This window comes from Sorex fumeus, unplaced genomic scaffold, assembly GCF_029834395.1.
Source record: "Sorex fumeus unplaced genomic scaffold, SorFum_2.1 ptg000240l, whole genome shotgun sequence".
Lineage (NCBI taxonomy): Eukaryota > Metazoa > Chordata > Mammalia > Eulipotyphla > Soricidae > Sorex > Sorex fumeus.
Genome location: NW_026606297.1, coordinates 1994808 through 2015792, shown reverse-complemented (window position 1 = coordinate 2015792; position 20985 = coordinate 1994808). Strand labels below are relative to the sequence as shown.

Sequence of the window (20985 nt, the reverse complement as noted above, 5' to 3'; positions counted from 1 at the left end):
TCCTTCAAGCCCAGGGAAAAGATCACAGGAAAAGGTGCAATTAGCCACGTCTTCTTCCAGTTGACACAACTCCCAGGTCCCCGCCGTTCTGGAAACGTCTTGCAGCTCGGGCTGCGGGGAGAGAAACTCAAACCGGACAAGCCGCTCCTGGAAACTCTCCGATCAGCCTGCGATCGAGGCTTTGATCAGCTCCACGCACCGCTTCCCTCCCGGGGGGTCGCTCGTCCGCTGAGTTGCATTAACGAGATGCACGTTGAGCCGGTTCCAGGGTCTGCTAAAGATCAAAGGCACAGAAGACCACCCCCCCACCCCCTCCCCTGCGCCTTTTCCCTCGGGACTATTTGCTCTATCACCAGAGGTCGTGGACTCAACTCCCCCCAGCCGCGCCTACCTTGGTGGGGGTTGCAGGCAGCAGACCGAGCTGCACCGGGTGCAGGAGGCCCCGCGGGGCAACGCAGGCCAAGGCGGGGTGGGCGGGGCCTCGGTGGGAGGCGGGGCGGGGCCTCGGTGAGAGGGGCGGGGCCTCGGTGGGAGGGGGCGGGGCCTCGGTGGGAGGAGGGGCGGGGCGGGGCGGGGCCTCCGTGCAGGTGGGGCGGAGCGCGCCTGCTGGGCGGGGCCGGACCGCGCGGAAGCGCCGGGCGTGGTTGGCCGAGGGCCGGGGCTCTTTGGGAATGGGCGGGGCAAGGCGGGCCGAAGACGGGGCGGGGCTCCGCGCCGGGGGCGTGGCCAGGGCGCCCGGGGGGCGGGGCTCGGGGGCGGGGCGGGGCCCGGGCTGGTGTCCGCGAGTCGGAGTCGCCGGCAGCCGGCCGAGCCGGGGCGCCCGGACACTCCCCGCCGCGCCCGGGAGCAGAGCGGTTCGCGGGGCTCGCCGGGCTCAGCCGCTGTCCTGCCGAGCGGAGCGGCACCCCGAGCGCGGGGGAAAGCGGAGAGGGGGTGGTCGCGCCCCCCAGCCCCCCAGCGCCCAGCGCCCAGCCCCCAGCGCCCAGCCCCGCGGGCGGGATGTGCCCCCGGCTGTGCCCGGCCGGCGCGCGCGAGTGAGGCGACTCGGAGCAGACAAAAGGCGGCGCTGGGGACGGGGCAGTTCCGGAGACGCGGGGTCCCGGGCGGCCGGGCCCGGGCGATGGGCGCCGGACAGCCCCGCGGGCTCGGGCTCGGGCTCCGGCGGGCCGCGCCGTGACGCTGACCCCCGCCGCCGCGCGCGCGCTGGACGCCCGGGGCGCACGCCCGGGAACAATGGACAGCTTCTTCCCCGAGGTGAGTGCGCCGCCGGGACCCCGCTCTCGGGCCGCGCCTCCCCCCCCCCCCAACTTCGATCTTGAGCCTGGGGGTCGAGGGCCGGGCCGGGCCGGGGGTGGACGCGGGCATCGCGCCGCCCCGCGCGCGCCCGGCTCCCGAGTCCGGGAGGACGAAACTTGGCCGGGAGCGGCGGGCTCGTCCCCCGCGCCCCCTCCGCCGGGCGGTCTCGGCGCGGGTCCGCCGGGGCAGGTCCCGGGACGCGCTGCCCAGGTGAGCGACCTCGGGCGGGGTGGGGGTGGCCGGCGGCCCGCCCGCCCGCCCGCCCACCGTCGCCGGACCCCGGTGTCCCCGCGAGCGTCCCGGCGGCCCCGCAGCTCCGCGCGTTGCAGCGGCGTCCCGGGGCGCAGGACACCCGAAGTTTTTTGGGTGGTGGTCGTTTTCAATCCAAGTCCCAGCGTGGGGGGCGAGGGGGGGGGGGAAATGCCTTTTTTTTGTTGTTTTTCCCCCAAGAAAGGTCTGGTATTTCCTCTGCCCGACGTGCCGGCTTCCTGTGCGCGGAGCCAGGCTGCGGGCAGCGCGGGGGCAGGGGCAGCCGAGGGTTTAATCATTCACGCGTGGCCGCCGCCGCCGCCGCCGCCCGGGACCTTTGGAGTCCAGGTGTGTCCGCCGTGCTCCCTGCGAGGTGCTCCTGCAGGGTCTCCCCCCCACCCCCACCTCCGGGGGAGCGATTCGGAGCCGGAGCTCAGAGCGTGCGCGCGTGGCGTGCCGGGTCCCGGGCCGGCTGGGAGCTGGCCGGTCACCGGGAAGCCAGTTTCTGGGCAAAAGTTTGATCTTTTTTGGGGGGGAAAAGCTCAAACTTCGTGCCCCCTTTGGGGTCACTCGAAACCCTTGGCTGGAGGACCCCTCCCCCCGCCCCCCTCCCCATGAGAGTCGCTGCGGTTTCTTTGCTGCTCCCCCACCCCACCCCCCCTTTTTTTTTCTCTCTTCCTTTCATGGTTGTGTTTATTTAATAAATTCTGTTTAAGTTTGAGGTTTGAAAGTAAACCTCGTTGGCTTAAGGGAGTCTGCGTGAGTTTTCACTGAAAAGCAGGGAGAGGTCGGTGAATCCGGAGCGGGTTTGGGGAATCTTCCAGCAAATCAGGTCCTGGGGGAGTTTGTCCTCTAGAGTTCTCAACTTGCTTTCTTGCGGGGGGTGTAAGAGGATACATTGTTTCAAGTCCCTCTCGCTTTCGCTGGATACTTTCTCAGTGTGTTCGCAGCAGCGCGTCTCTCTACCTCCAGGCCCCAAGCGATAAGTTTATTCCTCTGGAATATCTGTTCTTTTCCACGCGTTTTCTCAGCTCTGATGCCCGCATGTCCTGGAGAGAGCTGGGCTGGAGCAGAATTGATCATTCCTCAACACGTATTTTTGACTTGAAAAGATACGTACTTGTGAGACTGGAGCATTTTTCCGGAGATCTCTGTTCCATGCCTGGTTGAAGGCTCCAGATCCATTTTTTTTTCCTTTGTTTTTTACCCAAGTGGCAGGTTTTACCAGCGATGAAAGAGCAGTGCACTGCGGTTAATTGCTTTCATCTGTTAGAAAACCTCTGCTCTGCCTGCAGAACACAAACTTTTTTTTTTTTTTTACTTTATAGGTTTTTATGTTCTGGCCACTTCAGCAGTCTGATGAGACGCAAAATTTGTATTTAAATTTACTGGGGTCTCAGTTTACATGAAAGGGGGGGTGGGGGGCTTCTCTAGCTTGGGGAGAGCACTGCCCCCTAGTGCAGGTGCTAGGAACTGCAGGATGGGGGCCGGTTGCCCCCCGCCCCCCAACTAGAGTGGATTCCTTTCCTTAGAATCTCGGTTCCTTGGTTGATGTCTTTTGTTGCCCCCCGCCCCCCAACTAGAGTGGATTCCTTTCCTTAGAATCTCGGTTCCTTGGTTGATGTCTTTTGTTCCACATCCCTGATGTGGTACCTGGTGTCAGTCGGCCACCCACTCCACCCACTTTCCTAGATGAAGAGTCATTGCCCAGAGTTTGTTTGCTTGCTTTTTGGGTCACACCCGGCGATACACAGGGGCTCTGCACTCAGGAATTACTCCTGGTAGTGCTCGGGGGACCATATGGGATGCTGGGAATCGAACCCGGGTCAGCCACGTGCAAGGCAAACGCCTTACCCACTGTGCTATGGCTCCAGCCCCAAGTCATTGCCCAAAGTTGAATAATCTGTTGTCATGCAACCCAGAACGCTTTTTCCTCTGGTGTCGGGGTGCACTCGTGTATCCGGGGGAAACATTCATGGCATGAAGTTTTTTTTTAACTCTGGTGAGGTGCGTGTATTGCAGTATTTATTTTGAGTGAGCCTTCAGAGTTCTGGTCCTGAAAATCGACCCTTGGAATGGGGAGGTCGGCAGTGTGGGTCAGAGGGGGCACCGGCCTCGTGTTCAGACTCCCCATGTAGACACCCTGACCCCCCCTCCCCCCGTTTGGTGTCTGGCAGCAGCCTCCCTCTGATCAATTGGCTGTTGAAGACAATTTTACATCTGCTTGGACTTGTGGGGGTGACAGATTCCCACGGAAGCCGACTGGAACCTGCTTCCTTCTCACTGAGCCCTGCCCTGGGCTTCGATCGCATTCCTCCCGGGGACTCGGGGAGAACGACTTGTCACTTGTTGGACAGCAGTGTAAAGCAAATACTCTCCGTTACGGGGACGCTGAGCGAGAGGACACGCGGATTAGCGGACGAGTGCATGGCCAAATGGTCAGGCCAGTGGCTACTCTTTGTGACTGGTCGCTGCTGTCTTCGAGCGAGACTGAATTTCTCAGGCTGGATACCATTGGCCCCTGGTGGACTGGTGGAATCTTTGCCGTGGGGGTGCCCTGGTCTCTGTCCGCTTGAAGCCGGAGATGACCCCGAATCCGGATCAGCCACATACCTGCAGGTGTTGCCAGAGGAGCCCCCACCCCAGCCCCACCTCCACCCCTCAGGAAACCTCCTCATCCAGAGCTCCTGGCTGGGTCGGTCCTCGCAGAATTAATTCCAGTGCGTGTCGCGGGTGCAGACTTCGTGCCTACGCTTGCCTGTTTTAAATAGCATCAGGCGTCTTACTGCCAGCCAGCAGGATGCTGGGGGCCTGGCCACGGCCGGCTTCACACCTCACCCCCGGGAGCCGAGCCTCTGAGGGGGTCGCCCGTGCTTGGCGGGGTCTGCAGTAAAGTTTCACGGCTTCTCGTGAGTCGTGCAGGCTGGGAAACTTTGTTTTTGCAGCCTGTGGAGGTAGGCTGTTAAGTTTTTTTAGGCAGGAACTAAGATTAGGTAAGTCGGTAACCAGAAGCAATTAAAAAACAAAACAAAAAACCCAGCAGCCTCCGCCAGACCATAGTGCAGAGATGCTGGGTGCTGATGTTTAGAAACGGGCGGACCCGGTTTCCATGTCCCCGGGGCCTCGGAGACGGTGGGGCCCCGTGAGTGGGAGCTGGACTTGGCCACTCCCTGGTTAGGTGGGGCAAAGAGGCCACTCAGGCTCAAAGGCCTTTGAGGCTTTACTGATGGGACAGTAAACCCCTGATGCTTTGGTTTTGCAGCTGAAGTCTGGAGCACTCACGATGCCGCCACAGCGGGTCCGGGGGTTGGAAGCGCCAGTCTGGCGCTTACAACCTGGTGTGCTCAGCTCTGACGCCCATCAGTACTGGAGATGGTCTATAGAAACGCCTTGTCTTCACTTTCCTCCGGGAGGTCCCTGGATGGGGTGCAAACGGTCTTTGAGCCTGCTTTGCTCTTGCGGGGTGTATGGACCTTCTCAGCAGTTACTGGGGAACCCTTGGTGCACCTCAACATTCCCCTGTGCGGTGTATTCACGTCGGCCCTCTGAGCTGTTTCCCCTGCCCGGCTGGCTGTGTGACCCCGTGGAACTTTTTCTTCGAAAGCCCATGGAGATTCCGTCGGGGGCGGGGGGGGGGGCAGCTGTCCCAACTCTCACCTTCTGTCAAGGGCAGGCGGGAGGCATTTAGAGGACTCACTTCCGTGTGGCCACAAGCCTGAAGGTGATCCCTCAGATGGCTGCCCTGGACATTCCGCCATGGGACCTTGTGTTTCCTGCAGACCCCCAAGAGCTCCCGGTGTCCAGGGCAGGACACAGGGAGGGCTTTGGGACCTGGCCGTGCAGGTGTGGGGGATAGCAGAACCCCTAAGCATTTGCCAGCAGGACAGTTGCTGCAGGCAGGGGGCCAGGCTGGGGTGGGGCAGGCTGGCTGGGCCGCTTCCAGGATCATGTGACCCACCCGCTGCTCATGGGGCACCCCCGCCCCCCCCCCCCCCCCCCCCCGTCAGGCCCGGACCAGCTGGGGCAGGCCTCGCTCTCTGCCCAGAGTCGGAGGGAGGCCAGAAAGCCCTGTTGCATGCTTTGACGGGGGTGGGGTTGGGTATGGGGGGTCAGCGACAAGGACACTGCTCAGTGCCCTGCCTGAGTGGCAGCAGCTTTCAGAAATTCAGATTCAGCGTCACCAATCAGGCCCTGGTCGCACTGGTCACTTGCTGGGCATTGCCAGAAAGGGGCCGCTGGGGCATGCTGCATGACCCTGGGCCTTCCTTTCTTATTTTTTTTTTTTTGTGCTTTTTGGATCACACCCGGGCGATGCTCAGGGGTTACTCCTGGCGGTGCTCGGGGGACCCTATGGGGTGCTGGGAATCGAAGCCGGGTTGGCCGAATGCAAGGCCCTCCCCACTGTGCTATCGCCCCAGCGCCCTTGGCCGACCTTTCTGAGGCTGGGCTGGGGGGGGGGGGGCGGGGGCGTGAGCAGCAGCCCCGAACTCACAGGTTGGTGAGTCTTTGCCCCCTCCCCCACACAGTGCTCCTCTGACTTCGGACTGTCCCTTGGGGCCTGCGTCCATCTGAGATGGCAGGAATTCCCTTCTACGCCAGCAGTGCATGTTGGGCAGAGCTTTGCCATCCTGGCATCCTCAGGCAGGTCCCCAGGGCGTAAAAGGACGCGCAGCACGAGTGTCCCTAGTTTTCCTCTTCGTTGTTTGTTTGGGGTCCTCATGGCTGACTCCTGGCTCTGCGCTCCGAAATCACACCTGGCGGCTCTTGGGGGACCAAGTGGGTGTTGGGGGATTGAACCTGGGTCAGCCGGGTGCAAGATGAGCACCTTACCTGCTGTGCTGTCGCTCTGGACCCCCAATCAAGGGCACGTTCTTGGATGGCTGTTCCCAGAAGTCTTGCGGCCTTCTCTGTTTTCTCTCCCATGAATTTGGCCCGCGGGATCGAGTCCCAGCCCCGCTCGGCACCTTGCCACTTGCCTTCCTTTCTCTTCCTGCGGGTCCGAAGTCCCGCCGTCTCGCTCCTTTCTGAAGCCCACGCGGGCCGGTTCTGCCTCTCATTCCTCAGCACCCAGCTCTGCCACCTTCTGCCCTGCCTTGCTGGCCACTGACCTCTGCCAGCCTTTGCAAGCGAGCCACCGGCCTCTGAGTTCAGACACCCCCTTTAGACGGGGGTTCAGAGGAAGTTTTAGAGCCTTTGCCCCAGAAGGACCTTCGGGGAGGGAGTCTGATTTTGCAGGGCCTTGTCCTGCTGGCTCTTTCTACCCCTGTGGGTTCTCGCGGAGGCCCAGACTAGTGGACAGAGCTGGCTGGAAGGCCGTGTCTGGAGCCTTTGCTGCTCGCTGGAGTGGGGCCCGGCGGGAGCACGCCACACTTTTTGAAAACTGAAGGTGGTTTTTTTGTTTGTTTAAAAAAATTTTTTTTACTTGAATCACCGTGAGATAGAGCATTACAAGCTGTTCATGACTGGGTTTCAGTCATACAGTGTCCCAACACCCGTACCGCCACCAGTGTCATTTCCCAGTACCAGTGTCCCCAGGTTCCCTCCCATCCCATCCAACTCCCCCCGCCCTGCCCACCCCAGCCTGCCCCTATGACAGGCACCTCTTTCTCTCTCTCTCTCTCTCTCTCTCTCTCTCTCTCTCTCTCTCTCTCCGCTCCTTCTCTCTCCTCTCCTCTCTCTCTTCTCCTCTCCTCTCTCTGTCTCTCTCTTTGCTCCTTCTCTCTCCTCTCTCTCTCTTGTCTCCTCTCTCTGTTTCTCTCTCTCTTCTCCTCTCCTCTCTCTCTCTGTCTCTCTCTTCTCTCCTCTCCTCTCTCTCTCTTCTCCTCTCCTCTCTCTGTTTCTCTCTCTCTTCTCCTCTCCTCTCTCTCTCTGTCTCTCTCTTCGCTCCTTCTCTCTCCTCTCCTCTCTCTCTCTTCTCCTCTCCTCTCTCTGTTTCTCTCTCTCTTCTCCTCTCCTCTCTCTCTCTGTCTCTCTCCCCCCGCATTATGGTTTGCAATACAGATGCTGAGAGGTTATCATACCCCTTTCCTCCTTTCAACACTCAGCTCCTGTCCAGAGTGACCCTTGCCAACTATCATTATCATACTGGACCCTCGTCTATCTTAACTGCCCTCCACACCCCCCTCACCTGTGGTAATTGAAATGAAGGTGTGCTTATGCTTGGGATGGAACTGAATTCTTTTTTGTTGTTGTTCTTTTTTTTCTTTTTGGGTCACACCCAAATGCACAGGGATTACTCCTGGCTCTGCACTCAGGAATTACTCCTGGAGGTGCTCAGGGGACCATATGGGATGCTGGGAATCGAACCCGGGTCGGCTGCGAGCAAGGTGAACGCCCTACCCGCTGTGCTCTCCCGCCCGCCCCGGAACTGAATTCTTTCTGGGCAAGGGATGTGCTTCCGTCTCCAGAGCAAAGAACTGCGCAGGGACTCCTGGTGGCAAACCTTACAGAGCCAGGGTGAGCTGGGGAGAGGTCCCCGCGCCCACGGCAGCAGTGGCGTGGATGGAGTGACCTTCCTGCGCAGTCTGTAGGTCACAGGGTCTGTGTGATGCTGGACCCCTCAAGGATCTGACTTACTGGAAAGTAAATAGAGTGATATTTACTTTAGATATTCTAAAATTTATTTTAGAATAAATAGATATTCTAAAACAAACGAACAAAAAAGTTGTACAGCAAAGGGAGATACTTCCACGTATTTCCTGGACTCCGAAGCATTTCCCCGGTGCTTGGAGAGTGTGGAAAAATGCCTCTAATGTTTCATGGATGCTGGCTGTGGTGGGCGGGCATGGGGGCACTTTCTAGACAGTAGGGTAGAAGCAGTCTCGGGGGGGTGGAAGTGAGACTCAGGTGAGGTCGTTGGTCACACACTGAGCAAGTGATGCCTGTGGCCAGGGCAGCAGCTCAGAGGGCTGGAGCACATGCCTTGTAGGGGCAAGAACCAAATCCCATCCCTTCCATCCTCCCCCCTTCCCCAGTGGCACTTGCCCTAGTCCGGGGGCCCCCATTAGGCCCACATAGCCGAGCCAGGTATTATTGAGAACGGTCTTGGTGTTCCCTGAGCACTGTTAGGGAGCACACACATACTCACTTACAGACACTCTCACACACTCACACTCACACGCACACTGACATGGACATCTATATGCATTCACACACTCACACAGTCACACACTCACACTCACATGCACACCGACATGGACATCGATATGTGTTCACACACTCACACACACTTACTCACACAGTCACACTCACACTCACACGCACACTGACATGGACATCGATATGCGTTCACACACACACTCACACAGTCACTCACACTCACACGCACACTGACATGGACATCAATATGCGTTCACACACTCACACTCACACAGTCACTCACACTCACTCGCACACTGATATGGACATCGATATGCGTTTACACACTCACACACACTCACACAGTCACTCACACTCACACGCACACTGACATGGACATCGATATGCGTTCACACACTCACACACACTTACACACACTCACACAGTCACTCACACTCACACTCACATACACACTGACATGGACATCGATATGCGTTCACACACACACACACACACACTTACACAGTCACTCACACTCACACTCACATGCACACTGACATGGACATCGATATGCATTCACACACACACACTTACACACACTCACACAGTCACTCACACTCACTCACATGCACACACACTCACACTCACTCTCACACTCACACAGAGAGAGTTTAGACAGGCTTTGAACACCAGCGGGCAGTGTCCAGAGCCTCCCAACCCTTCTCAGATGAAGTTTTCTAGACAGTCAGCACTTAGGAAGTGCCTTTTGAGTTGAAAACTGCAGGGGGAGTTTGAGGACACATGGGGTCCACACCCCGGAAAGACGGAAAAGTCGGAGGAAAATGTTTTTGAACTTGCCACTGAGTTTTTACTGTTTCGCTTTCTTACTTAGACGGCCCCTTCTGTGGCCTTGAGTATGGGGTGTCTAAAGTTGTCAGCCCTGATCCCATGGGAACAGAAGAAGAATTAAGAATGATGTAGAAAATAGAATTTTTGAGACGTCTTCGTACGATCCTAAATAATGGGTAGGACGCACTTATGTTCTGATTTTTTTTTTTTTGTGCTCAGGGCTTGCTCCTGACTCTGTGCTCAGGATGACACCTAGCAGTGCTCAGCAGGCGTGGGCAGGCTGGGCTCTGCCTAGCTCTGTCCCGTCCTGTGCTTCCGATTCTAGCTGTCTGTGGAATCTTCTTTGAGATTTTTCTGATGGAATCTTCTTGCAGTCAAGATCCTGGCCACTTTCCCAGATTTTCCCCCATCACGCGCTTTACTTGTTAGCTTGTGGGTCATCCCAGATCCCAGAATCCACCTCATCCTTGACATCATTCCTTGAGTACCATTATTTTGCTGCCTTGCTCAGAAGTTATTTTTTTTCCTCTCCTTTTTGCTGTGGGCCCGCCTGGCAGTGAGAAATTTGAGTCCCTCACTGAAAGCGAGAGCCATGTGACATCACTGCATCTGACTCTGCCAGTTACAGGAAAAGGTATTGGAGTTCTTGGGGCTGAACCCTGACAGATCTGTGAAGCGTGGCCCGAGTGAGGGGGTGACACCGGGGAACTGTGCATGTCACGGGGCTCTACCTTCAACCAGTGTTAACCTCTTCTCTTTGCGATTCAAACTGCTGCAGTCTACGCAGTGATAATTGGAGTTGTGTCTTAGCGAAGGTCTGTGGGGGGTTGGATTTCTGTTTCCAGCTAAGGGTGTTCATGTGGATCGGTTGCTGTCACTGATTTAGAGGCCTGGTATGTGGAGATTCAGGGAGGTGTGAATAGAAGAAAGCTTTCACTTGGCAATTTATTCAACGCTGGGTCCCCGAGGAATTCCATAATTCTCTGAAATGTCTTTTTTTTTGGGGGGGCGGGGCGGGTGGAGGCAGGGATCAGGAGTGAAAAGTACCCAAGGCTTTGAAGCCCATGTGATCAGTTTAGCATCAGTTTTTTTTTTTAAAGATCAGTTTCCACAAAGTATCTCCGTAGCCTTCTGAGCTAGAAAAAATACCTTGCTAGAGACTGAAATTCTGTTACTAGGAATGTATTTAGAATTAGGGATTTTTTTTTAAAAAAAAATATGTTGGGTTGATGCAGGATTATCAAGTATTTCTTCCCCGTGTCAATTCTTTTTTCCCTCCTTTCCTTAATCCTTTGAAGATTTACCAAACTTTAAAAACTGCACTAATCCAGTGGGTGGAGAGATAGTACCACACACAGGGGTGTGCATGTGTCTGGCCTGGGTTTGATCTCCAGCATTCCATATGGCCCTTCAAGAACTGCTGGGAGTGATCCCTGAGCTCAGAACCACCCAGTCCCATCCCCTGCAGCCATATTGTCCCCTAACCCCATCAGGAGTGATTCCCTGAGCAGGAGCAGAGCCAAGAGTAAGCCCCGAGCACTGCCAGATGTGACACCGCCCCCTAGCCCCAAACCAAACAGCAAAACGTCCTAATCCAGAGGTAGAAAATGGTTCCTTGGCCTCTGGAGAGGACTTGCAGGGAAAGCCCACCTCTCACATGACTGATGGGAGCCCCTTGGCACCCGGGAATCCGCAGGAGCACAGCCAGCCGCTGCCATAGCCAGGGACAAGTGAACAAACGCGGCATCCAGAGCTCACAGCTAAATAGTAAATCTTAGTCTAATTTTTTTTTAAGGTCTTCTGTTTTGCTCACTTGACAAATAGACCCTCCTTGGGACATGGTCAAAACAATATGTTTGTTTATTTATTTATCTTTTGCTTTTTGGGTCACACCCAGGGATTGCTGAGGATTTACTCCTGGCTCTGCCCTCAGGAATTTCTCCTGGCATATGGGATGCCCGGGTGGGGAGGCTGGGGGGGTGGGGGGCGGGTGGAATCCGGGATTGGAGCCCAGGTCGGCCACGTGTACCCATTGTACTATACGCCCTATCCAGCCCCCAAACAATGTTTAAAGCTCTGGTTTTTATTGCCAAAAGTTGGTGGACTATCAAAAGGAACAAAAATAATGCTGGCAGTCCCACATCTGTGTGTCCTGCGGGTGAGCTAGTGAGGTTCGCATGAGAAACAGACAACTAGGCTGCACGATAGTGTCCATAAATCTATTTCTCTTCATCCTGTTCAAGCAACACGGTGAGGATTTGCACCTTTATTTATGTTTGGTTAACAGCCCCCCAGAAGTAGCTATTTGAGAGTCATTGTGTTTTGTGGATTGATGATTTTATTGCTTCTTGGTTCTTTAAGTTTTCTTATCTGAGTTTTCTGTTTACTCTTTGCTGGGAGAAGGCCTAGTTGGCTAAGGCAGGTCTGTCATATTGCCTCTGTCAACAATATTCATATGGCAATTTGAGATTGAGAAAGGCAGAGTGTATATAGTTATTGATATTGCAATTTTATAATGTCATTAAGAGCATGAGTTTTGTCTTTTATTAAAGCAGTACAGGGCAGAGTCTGGCAAACTCTCCGTGGCGTACCCAATGTGCCAAATACCAGTAACAATGATGGGTCTCATTCTCCTAAAGAGCCTTGAATATAATCTCAGGGCTAGGATGAAAGAGACGTTACTGGGGCCTGCTCAAGGCAATCGACGAATAACAGGATGATGAAATGAAATGAAAGCAGTACCTAAGACTATCAAATAGTTCTGCAGTTATTCTTCAAAGTTTTCGATGTCGTGTTACCTGTACTATTAAAAAAAAAGTGTGTGTCTTCTAGAAGAACTGGACACAGAGATGAACTCGTTAAAAATCTGTTTTCAGGTGAGAGTATACATCTTTCCATAGGCCTAAACACAATCTATGTCAGCATTTCTCAATGGGGGCCATATGACTCCCAGTTGGCCCCCAGGATATTCCAAGGGGGCCGCAGGTGAAAAGAGCCTAAGTCGGGGGCATGTGAGGTGGGGATGGGATGTTGCTAGGAGGGCAGCTCGGTTGGTAGGGTGCCACGGTTGGAAAGGTAGTTGAGAAACTGGTCTGTATAAAAATGTCGGGGTGGTGTGTTTGCAAATATCCCCCTCCTTAGTCATGCAAACAGTTTTATTTCCTTAAATTGATTTATAATATTTTCTTGAAATAGCACTTCTAGTGCATGTTTCATCTATTCTTGTACTGTTGAGGACATTTTCTCCAAAATTGGCATGGGGGGAGTTTTTGGTTGGATTTTTCTTTTCTTTTTTAAAGCCTGTTGATGCTCAGAGTTTACTCCTGTTCTGTGCTCAGAAACAGCTCCTGGCAAGTTCAGGGTACCCTATAGGTGGACCGAGTGGAAGGCAAGTGCCCTACCCACAGTATGATCTCTCTGGCCCCCATACTTTTAAGTAAAATGGCCAAATGAGTTGGATTGGGGATATGACGTGGTGATGGGGGGGGGGAGATTTTCTAGCGTTATTCGTTGTAAGCAATCATGGATATCGAATTTATGCTGCTATTGCAGATTCAAACGTAGTAAATTTTCCACCAAAGACCATGGTTTTCTCTTAATCTAAGGTAAAGGTAAAGGCCCTCCCGTTGATCGTCGATTTGCTCGAGCGGGCCCAGTAACGTCTCCATTGGAGACTTTGTTGTTACTGTGTCTGGCATATCGAATACTCTCGGTAGCTTGCCGGGCTCTCCGAGTCTTAAAAATAAAAAAAGATTAAAGTCTTAATCGAAAGACTTTCAATTTTTTTGGCGGGGGGCAGAGGTGTGTCTGGCTCTTCTAGGGCTCTGCTTGTTCATTCTTCCTGGGAGGTAACCTCACTTCTCTATTTCATCATTTTTTCTTTAGAAAACAAACCCACGAGCATTCTGGTACCTCAGTCCTTGCATGCTTGTCTGTTTCTTGAGCAGAAAATTCTCCAGGGAGGGGATGCTGGAGCAGATGACTTGCGTATTTTTATTGAGATGATGAGGCGGCAGCGTAAGTGCACCGCATGAGCACGGCCCAGCCCTTGCTGCCAGGGTATATTTCTTCTTGTTAGGCTTTCAGTGGCCAGCGCCCGGGAGGTCAGCGTGCAACTGCTCTTTCTGCGTCTGCTGCGTGTTCCAGTGAGAGACGGGAGCAAGGACAGAGTGATAGGACAGCGGGGAGGGCGTTTGCCTTGCACGCGGTCAACCCGGGTTCTATCTCCAGCATCCCATATGGTCCCCCAGCACTGCCAGGAGTCATTTCTGAGTGCAGAGCCAGGAGTAACCCCTGTGCATCGCTGGGTATGACCCAAAAAGCTAAAAGATAAAAACAGAGGAGGGGAGCAGGGTGTGTCTCCACTGTGTCCTTAGGGGCAGGGCTGCTGGTGGACACCCAGCTCTGCCCCTGTCTGTGGCTATGGATGCTCATTTCAGCCTGAAACACACACAGGGACCCCGACTTCCCCTGGCCCGGGATTCATTGACTATTTAATTGGGGCCAAAATCTATACTAAAAAAAAAAAATCTATTTCGTTTGTATAGCTATTTCTTTTGGTTTCCCGTTCTTTGTGTAAGTATCCCTGTGAGTTAACCTGTGGTTCTAACCCGAGGGGGTTAAATAATCAGCAATGTGTGTAGGACTGATCATTCTTTTGGGGAGCAGGATTAGGTCACACCTGTCAATGCTCAGGGCTTGTCCTGGCTCTGTGCTTAGTGATTGCTCCTGGCAGTGTTCAGCGGGCAATCCGCAGGTTTTGAACTGGGGTTAACTGCATGCAAGACCAGTGCCTTAGCTCTGTACTATCTTTCCAGCACCAAAATTGTTTAAAAGTTTGGGGGCCACATCTGATGGTGGTTAAGAGCTTACTCCTGAGTCAAAGAGAGGGGCAGACACAGAAGGACTGCACTCATTTGTGGAATGTGAAGTCACATAATTTGAGACGGACACCCAAGGACAGTAGACACAAGGGCCAGGAAGATTGCCCCATGGTTGGACGCCCACCTCATGAGCTGGGGGAGAGGCAGCTGGGATAGAGAAGGGATCACTAAGGTAATGATGTTTGGAGGGGAGAGATTGCTCGGGATGGGAGATGTGTGCTGAAAGTAGATCAAGGACCAAACGTGATCAGCCTCTCAGTATCTGTATTGCAAACCATAATGCCCCAAAGGAGAGTGAGAGTATGGGGGAAATTGTCTGCCACAGAGGCAGGGGTAGGGCTGGGAAGGGTGGGGGGATACTGGGACATTGGTTTAGGGTAATGTGCACTGGTGGAGGGATGGGTGTTCGATCATTGTTTGACTGAAACTCAAACGTGAAAGCTTTGTAACTGAATCTCACAGTGATTCAATTAAAAAAAAAAAGAGTTTACTCCTGGCTCAGTGCTCAGCCCACCATCCCTCCTGGTGGGCTTCACAGAACCATATGTGGTGCTGGCGAGTGAACCCAGGCCCACTCTGCAAGTGCCCCCAAAGATTTGAAATTCTTCTGAATCACCCATTTGGAAGCCTTTTCGGGGACTTGGAAGGTGAAGCCTCTGAGTGCCAGGTGACACTAATCCACCTTTCCCTGCACTCTCCTTGAGAGCCGGTTTTCGTGACTTTATTCCTGCCAGCATTTTGTTCTTTCAATGTTGTCACCGGGCGAGTAGCAAGGTGAAAGTTGAAAAATCCAGAAACCAGTTGAGGTTGGCCAGTGTCTCCTTGCAAAAGAACACAGGGCCTGGGAAACCCTCCGGGCTGATACCTGAGCTGCTTCCGGTGCATCAAATCAAACCCCAAAGCTCACAAGCACTGCAGTGACACTCTCAGGGCCCATACCAAGTCCGTGCCCACTTGCCTCTGGGTGGCGCTCTCTCGCTCTGCCAGTGCTGAAGCTCGGAGGGCTCCTCCTATGGGAGCGGGCATGGGCCCTCGGCAACAATGTCCATCCTTCTGGGGGCTTCTTATTCGAACTTCCTCAGCGTACTTGTCCGTCCCCCTGGGTCGTGTTCGCCTGGGCCTAGATTTCTTCCCAGCGGGGGTTGCAGTGACTCAGAGCCTGTGGCCTTCACAGCTGAGGTGCGGCCCCTGGGATGTGTGGGGTCTTCTCTGTTGGTGGAGGGAGTTGGACTCAGGCCATTGGAGGGTGGGAGCATCCTCCCTACGTCCCCTCTCTCCAGTGTGTGCCCTGGAGTCTCAGAGGAAGGTTTTTCCCTGCAGAGGAACCAGCCCCATGCTTGTCCTTCTCCAAGAGTGCAGTTGAGAGCTCAGAGCGACTGGCGTCTGTACTCCCTTGGGTATTTTGTGTGGGTTTTATTCTGGGCTGCTGTGGCTCACGTGGAAAACTCAACGGTTGCCACAGTTGCCCGGAGAGACCCAGTGCTCCTCCTGTCCAGCGTCCTCGAGGCATGGTTCAGTGTCAGATCCAGGAAACGAACCCAGCCAGTCTCTGTAGGGCATTTGGAAGGCTGTGCATGTGTGCATGCGTCTTTGCAGGTGTAAGCCTGCACAGTGCTCTCTCAGTTATGGATGCATGTACCACCCGCACCATTCCTCTCTCTCTCTACAACCCTGTTTCCTGCATCTCCCCAAACACTGCCCCAAGTCCCCTGCAACTGATCATCTGCTCACCATCATTTTTGTCATTTGACCGTGTTACATCATTTTAATCAGACAATATGGCAACCCAAGATTGGCATTATTAACCAGTGTTGTTTATGTAACAGGGGCCTCACCTGGTGGTGCTTGGGGGTATTGGGCAGTGGGTGGGAGACAGGCATTTGGGGGCTCAAGCCCCCCTACTGCCACCTCCGGTATTCCAGCTCTCTCCCTTGTCCTTGTCATGAGATGCTAGGGCTCCATCTGTCAGGTGTTCCTTGCTGTTTGTTTCTTACTCTTGCTGTGTTATATTACAGCGTGGTGGGGTGAACACAGTAGAGATATATTAAGCTTAAAGCTTGGCTCTTCCTGGGAACATCTCACTATATATTCCAGACCACAGTCCTTGGGCCAGAGTAGTCTTTGCTAACCCTGATACGGTCCTTATTCAGTTACCTCTTTTGGGCCATGACAGATTTTGTCCAGGACCGTGCTCTTAACTTAATAGTTAAGCATTATGGTGCTTGGCTTGGCCCATTTCGAATCCAGGTTAGCTGACAGCTTTCCCTGGGTTCATCAGCCCCTCATCGGGACCCTGCTCTTGGAGTGCTAGGAACTAAGGGCGACTGAGGCTTAAGTCAAATAAATATGGATGCCCAGGAGTGAATATTATTTTGGAGTCCATTGACGCCCGTGTTCCGTAGCATAATATCAACTGTCTTCCGGTGTCTATACAAAAAGGACATTGCTGAATAAGCCATGCTTGTGGTTAACCTTCATGATGATTCGGAGGCCAACAAAGTTACCTCGTATTGGCCCGGAACTGTTTGAAGCTCAGATTCTGATGCCTCTTCTCAGTCAGCGTAAGGGGTAGGATGTGCAGTTCTGTCTTAAGTGGTTTGATGTAGCCTTGCTCAGACCTGGTCATCTGAGCTCTCTCTCTTCCTGGTACCACCCAGCAGATTCCTAGTTCCTGTTTTATCCTAAGCTGGGTTAGGATAAGGAGATGGTTATTCTTTTTAAAGGGAGTTTGGTCCTAAGTTGCATTATGATAAAAGCAAGACATGCCATCTCTTAAAAAATGCCAACAGGGCTGACGAGCTGGTATGGTGGGGAAGGTGTTTACCTTGAACATGGCCATCTGTGGTGGTCTCTGGCACCCCGTATGGTTCCCTGAGAAGAACAGAGCCAAGGAGTAAGCCCTGAAAACAGCTGGGTGTGTAACCCTCGCCCCGCTGAAAAAAAGCTTACACAATCCTGCTTTCCTTTCGGGAGTAACTTCCGACCAACGTTTCCTAATAAAACAGAAGAAAGCAGCAGCATTTGTGTTGGGGGGGGGGGGGGGGGTGTAGCTGTGAACAGTTTCTCACGCAGAAGGCAAGTCAGGGTTCGTGCTGGGATCTGGTAGCAGTTCAGGAGTGCAGGCACTGACTCACACAGGGACATGACTTGGTTTCTAAATAGAAATCTGTGCACACCAGGAGGATTTTGCGAAGGTCCTCTGGGTAAAGGAATCAACTAGGTATCTCACAGGTATCAGAAGTGATTTTCCTGCCAGGAGCTGAACTCCTGGAAAGACTTTTCTGCTCTAGGAGCAGCTTGTTTGTGCTGCACACAGTCTGCCAAAGATCTGTTCTGGGCCAGCATCAGCACCGCAGCCATTGGCACAGCGGGAAGGGTGTTTGCTTGCACACGGCCAATGGGGGTTTAATCCCTGGCACCCATGGGGGGGTCCCCTCAAGCACCTCCAAGAGTGATCCCTGAATGAAGAGCCAGGAGTAAGCCCTGAGCTCAGCCAGGTGTGACCCTGACACACACACACACACACACACACACACACACACACACACACCGAGAAAAGAACTATCCCGTTACCTCCTCCATCCTCCATTCTGAGCCTGAGAAGCTGGACGTGTGTTTTCACTTCTTACGGCAAGACACTACGGGAAGTACAAACCATGTTGGAAAGACCTCACAAGCATGTACCAGCACCCCTGACTCACTCTGTGAAGTAACACAGGAAGGACCCCACGTCTCCTTATCTGCATTTCCCCTCAGCCAGAGACTTTGCAGAGTATTCAATCTTTTACATATTCACAGGAAAGACTCACTGACCTTTTCTGTAAGAACCGTCAGCATAACAGGGTTAGCTAACAACCCCCTCCACCCAAAGGCAAGAAGGAAAAATGGTTAGAACCGACAAATCCACAGAAACCTCTAAGAATTCCAGAGGTGCTCATAGTCAGAAAAAGAAAACTCAAGGCTAGAATGCACTGCCATACTTGAACTTTCCATCCTTGAACTTGAAGTTGGCACCAACATTCAAGACAGTCCCTGGAGAATGAAAACCGTGTGGGAAACGCAATCTCTGGTAGTCATGGGGCAGTCTTCTGTTTTTCTTTTTTGTTTGTTTGTTTGTTTTGGGGGTCACACCGAGCGATGCTCGGGGGTTACTCCTGACTCTGTGCTCAGTAATTACTCTTGGTGGTGCTTGGGGGACTATATCGGACGCCAGGGATTGAAGCCGGGTCAGCTGCATGCAAGGCAAACGTCCTACCAGAGGTGCTATCCTCCAGTATTCTGAAGCCATGCGCCCACAAGGCTGGCAGTGTGCGGAATCTCCCATCTCATTAGCCAGATGTAGCACTGTAGCACTGTCCTCCGGTGGTTCATCGGTTTGCTCAAGCGCGCACCAGTAATGCCTCACAATAAATTGTGAAACTTGTTGTTACTGTTTTTGGCATATGGAATACGTCATGGGTAGCTTGCCAGGCTCTGCCGTGCGGGCGGGATTACTCTCGGTAGCTTGCCGGGCTCTCCGAGAGGGGCAGAGGAATCGAACCCGGCTCAGTCGCGTGCAAGGCAGATGCCCTACCCTCTGTGCTATCGCTCCAGCCCTAGCCAGATGTAAGTTCTCAGAAGTGCGGGTCTCAGAGGACTCACCTTCTGGACAGCTGAGCTTCTGCCAGACCACACAGACCCCTGGACAGCCTCGTTTCCCACCTGCTGCTGGCCCTGCCTCAGACAGGAGCGTCCGCGCAACCTCTGACTGTGAGTGTGTCGACAGCCCTGTACACATGTGCTGTGTCTTATTGACCTGTGTCTTTATGTCGACCTCGTCTCTTGTCCATTTGCAAAGTCCCCTCCCTGGTACTGAAACACTCGGCATGCTTTATACACAGGAATTCTTATAAACATGTGTAATTTGTCGTTCAGGATTCAGTGGTCTGATGTAGCAGTGCTCAGAGCTGTGCAGTCAAACCCCCTTGTTATGGTACCAACCAGCAGATTTTTAGGTCTTGGGAATGATGCGTGTAGCATCAGTTCAAATTGGCCAGAAATTCATAGACTGGGACATTCAGACCCTTTTGATCATTCACAGCACAGATCAGAAAAGTGCTGTTTTGGGTTGTTTTTTTTTTTTTTTTTTTTGCTTTTTGGGTAACACCTGGCGATGCACAGAGGTTACCCCTGGCTCTGCATTCAGGAATTATCCCTGGCGGTCCCCAGGGAACCATATGGGATGCTGAGACTCGAACTTGGATTGGTCGCATGCAAGGCAAACGCCCTACCCACTGTGCTATCTCTCCAGCCCCAAAAAGTGCTTTTTTGTTCAAGTTTTGAAATACAGTTTTTTGGGGGTTTTTTTGTTTGTTTGGTTTTTGTTTTTATTTTTTTGCTTTTTGGGTCACACCCGGCGATGCACAATTGTTACTACTAGCTCTGCAACTCAGGAATTACTCCTGGCAGGCTTGGGGGATTACCAGGGGTGCTGGGGATGGAACCCTGTTTGGCAGGACGCAAAGCCAGTGTCCAGCTTAATGTACTATCGATCCGGCTCCTTGGCAACGTGTTTAAAGGGTTGGAACTTGACCTGAGGGTTAGCCATTGCCCTCCTTTTGGATGCCTTTGGCATCTGTGCCCGTGTTCATTCAGCTTGTGAACTTGGGCAGGATCAGGGCTCCCTTCTCCTCTGGGGCTCATTCACCCGCCGTGGGCAACGCTACATGTCCACGTTGCTTGTGAGAGCGCAGAGTCTGGGCAAAGTGAAGGAAACTTGCCCAAGTCCTGTGTTTGTTGGGAACTCGGATAAATGTGAAGCTGCTTGGAATGTGGATTCTTTTGGAGGTATTGGCAGTGGTTCTTCTAGAAAGGATTGGAAGATCAGATCTACCCCGAGACCCCCGGGAGCTTGGCTTTGCTTTCCTGTGGGGAGGCCACAAGTCTGCTGACAACCTGAGCGGCCGGCCATGACTGCAAGGAAGATTTGCCGGCTTCCTTTCACTCAACCAAGCCAGTCTGACTCTCGATGGCAGCAAATGCACCTTTGTCCCTGAGAGGCAGTAGGCATCCCGTTGGGGAGAAGATTCAAGAACTAGTCCTAGTGAAATCTTTGTAGGTCTCTGCAGAGAGTCAAGGTCCTGTGGAATTTACCAAATCCACTCTCTGGGTTTGTCTGTTTCTGATAAACTCCAGATTGCCGTGAGGCGATGTTGGGGGAACGTTTGTTTGCTTTGGAACCGGACGCGTGTGAGTCTTTGGCTCGTCATCAGCAGGGCAGAAGGCTTGGAAATGCCCCTTGGAAGAGCTCTCAGCTGACACAGAGTGGGACATTTGAACCCTTCCTGTCCACCAAAGCACAGATCAGAAAAGTGCGGTTTTGTTCAAGTTTAGAGATGTACTTTTTAAAGTATGCTTTCCCTTGGGGGAGGTGGGGTTCTGCAAGCACACCCAGCAGTGCTCGGAGCTTACTCCGCGCTCTGTGCTCAGGGCTCATGAAACCATATGAGTGAGATGGTGGGGAATGAACGTGGGTTGAGTGAACCTACTTACCTGGCGTGCTCTCTCTCCAGATCCAATTATTATTATTATTTTATTTTTTAATTTAATTTTTTTTTTTTTTTGCTTTTGGGGTCACACCCGATGATGCACA

At 53.4% G+C, this 20985-nt stretch overlaps 1 protein-coding gene across 1 annotated transcript in view; it reads left to right on the top strand.

Moving 5' to 3' along the window:
- Positions 1-862: 862 nt before the first annotated feature.
- MYO10 (myosin X) overlaps positions 863-20985 on the top strand; it is a 244990-nt gene continuing 224867 nt past the window's right edge. Inside the window, exon 1 of the mRNA XM_056108957.1 lies at positions 863-1254. Within this exon, the coding sequence (XP_055964932.1) occupies positions 1234-1254 (21 nt within the window). The 5' untranslated portion in view covers positions 863-1233. The remainder of the gene's footprint in view (positions 1255-20985) is intronic.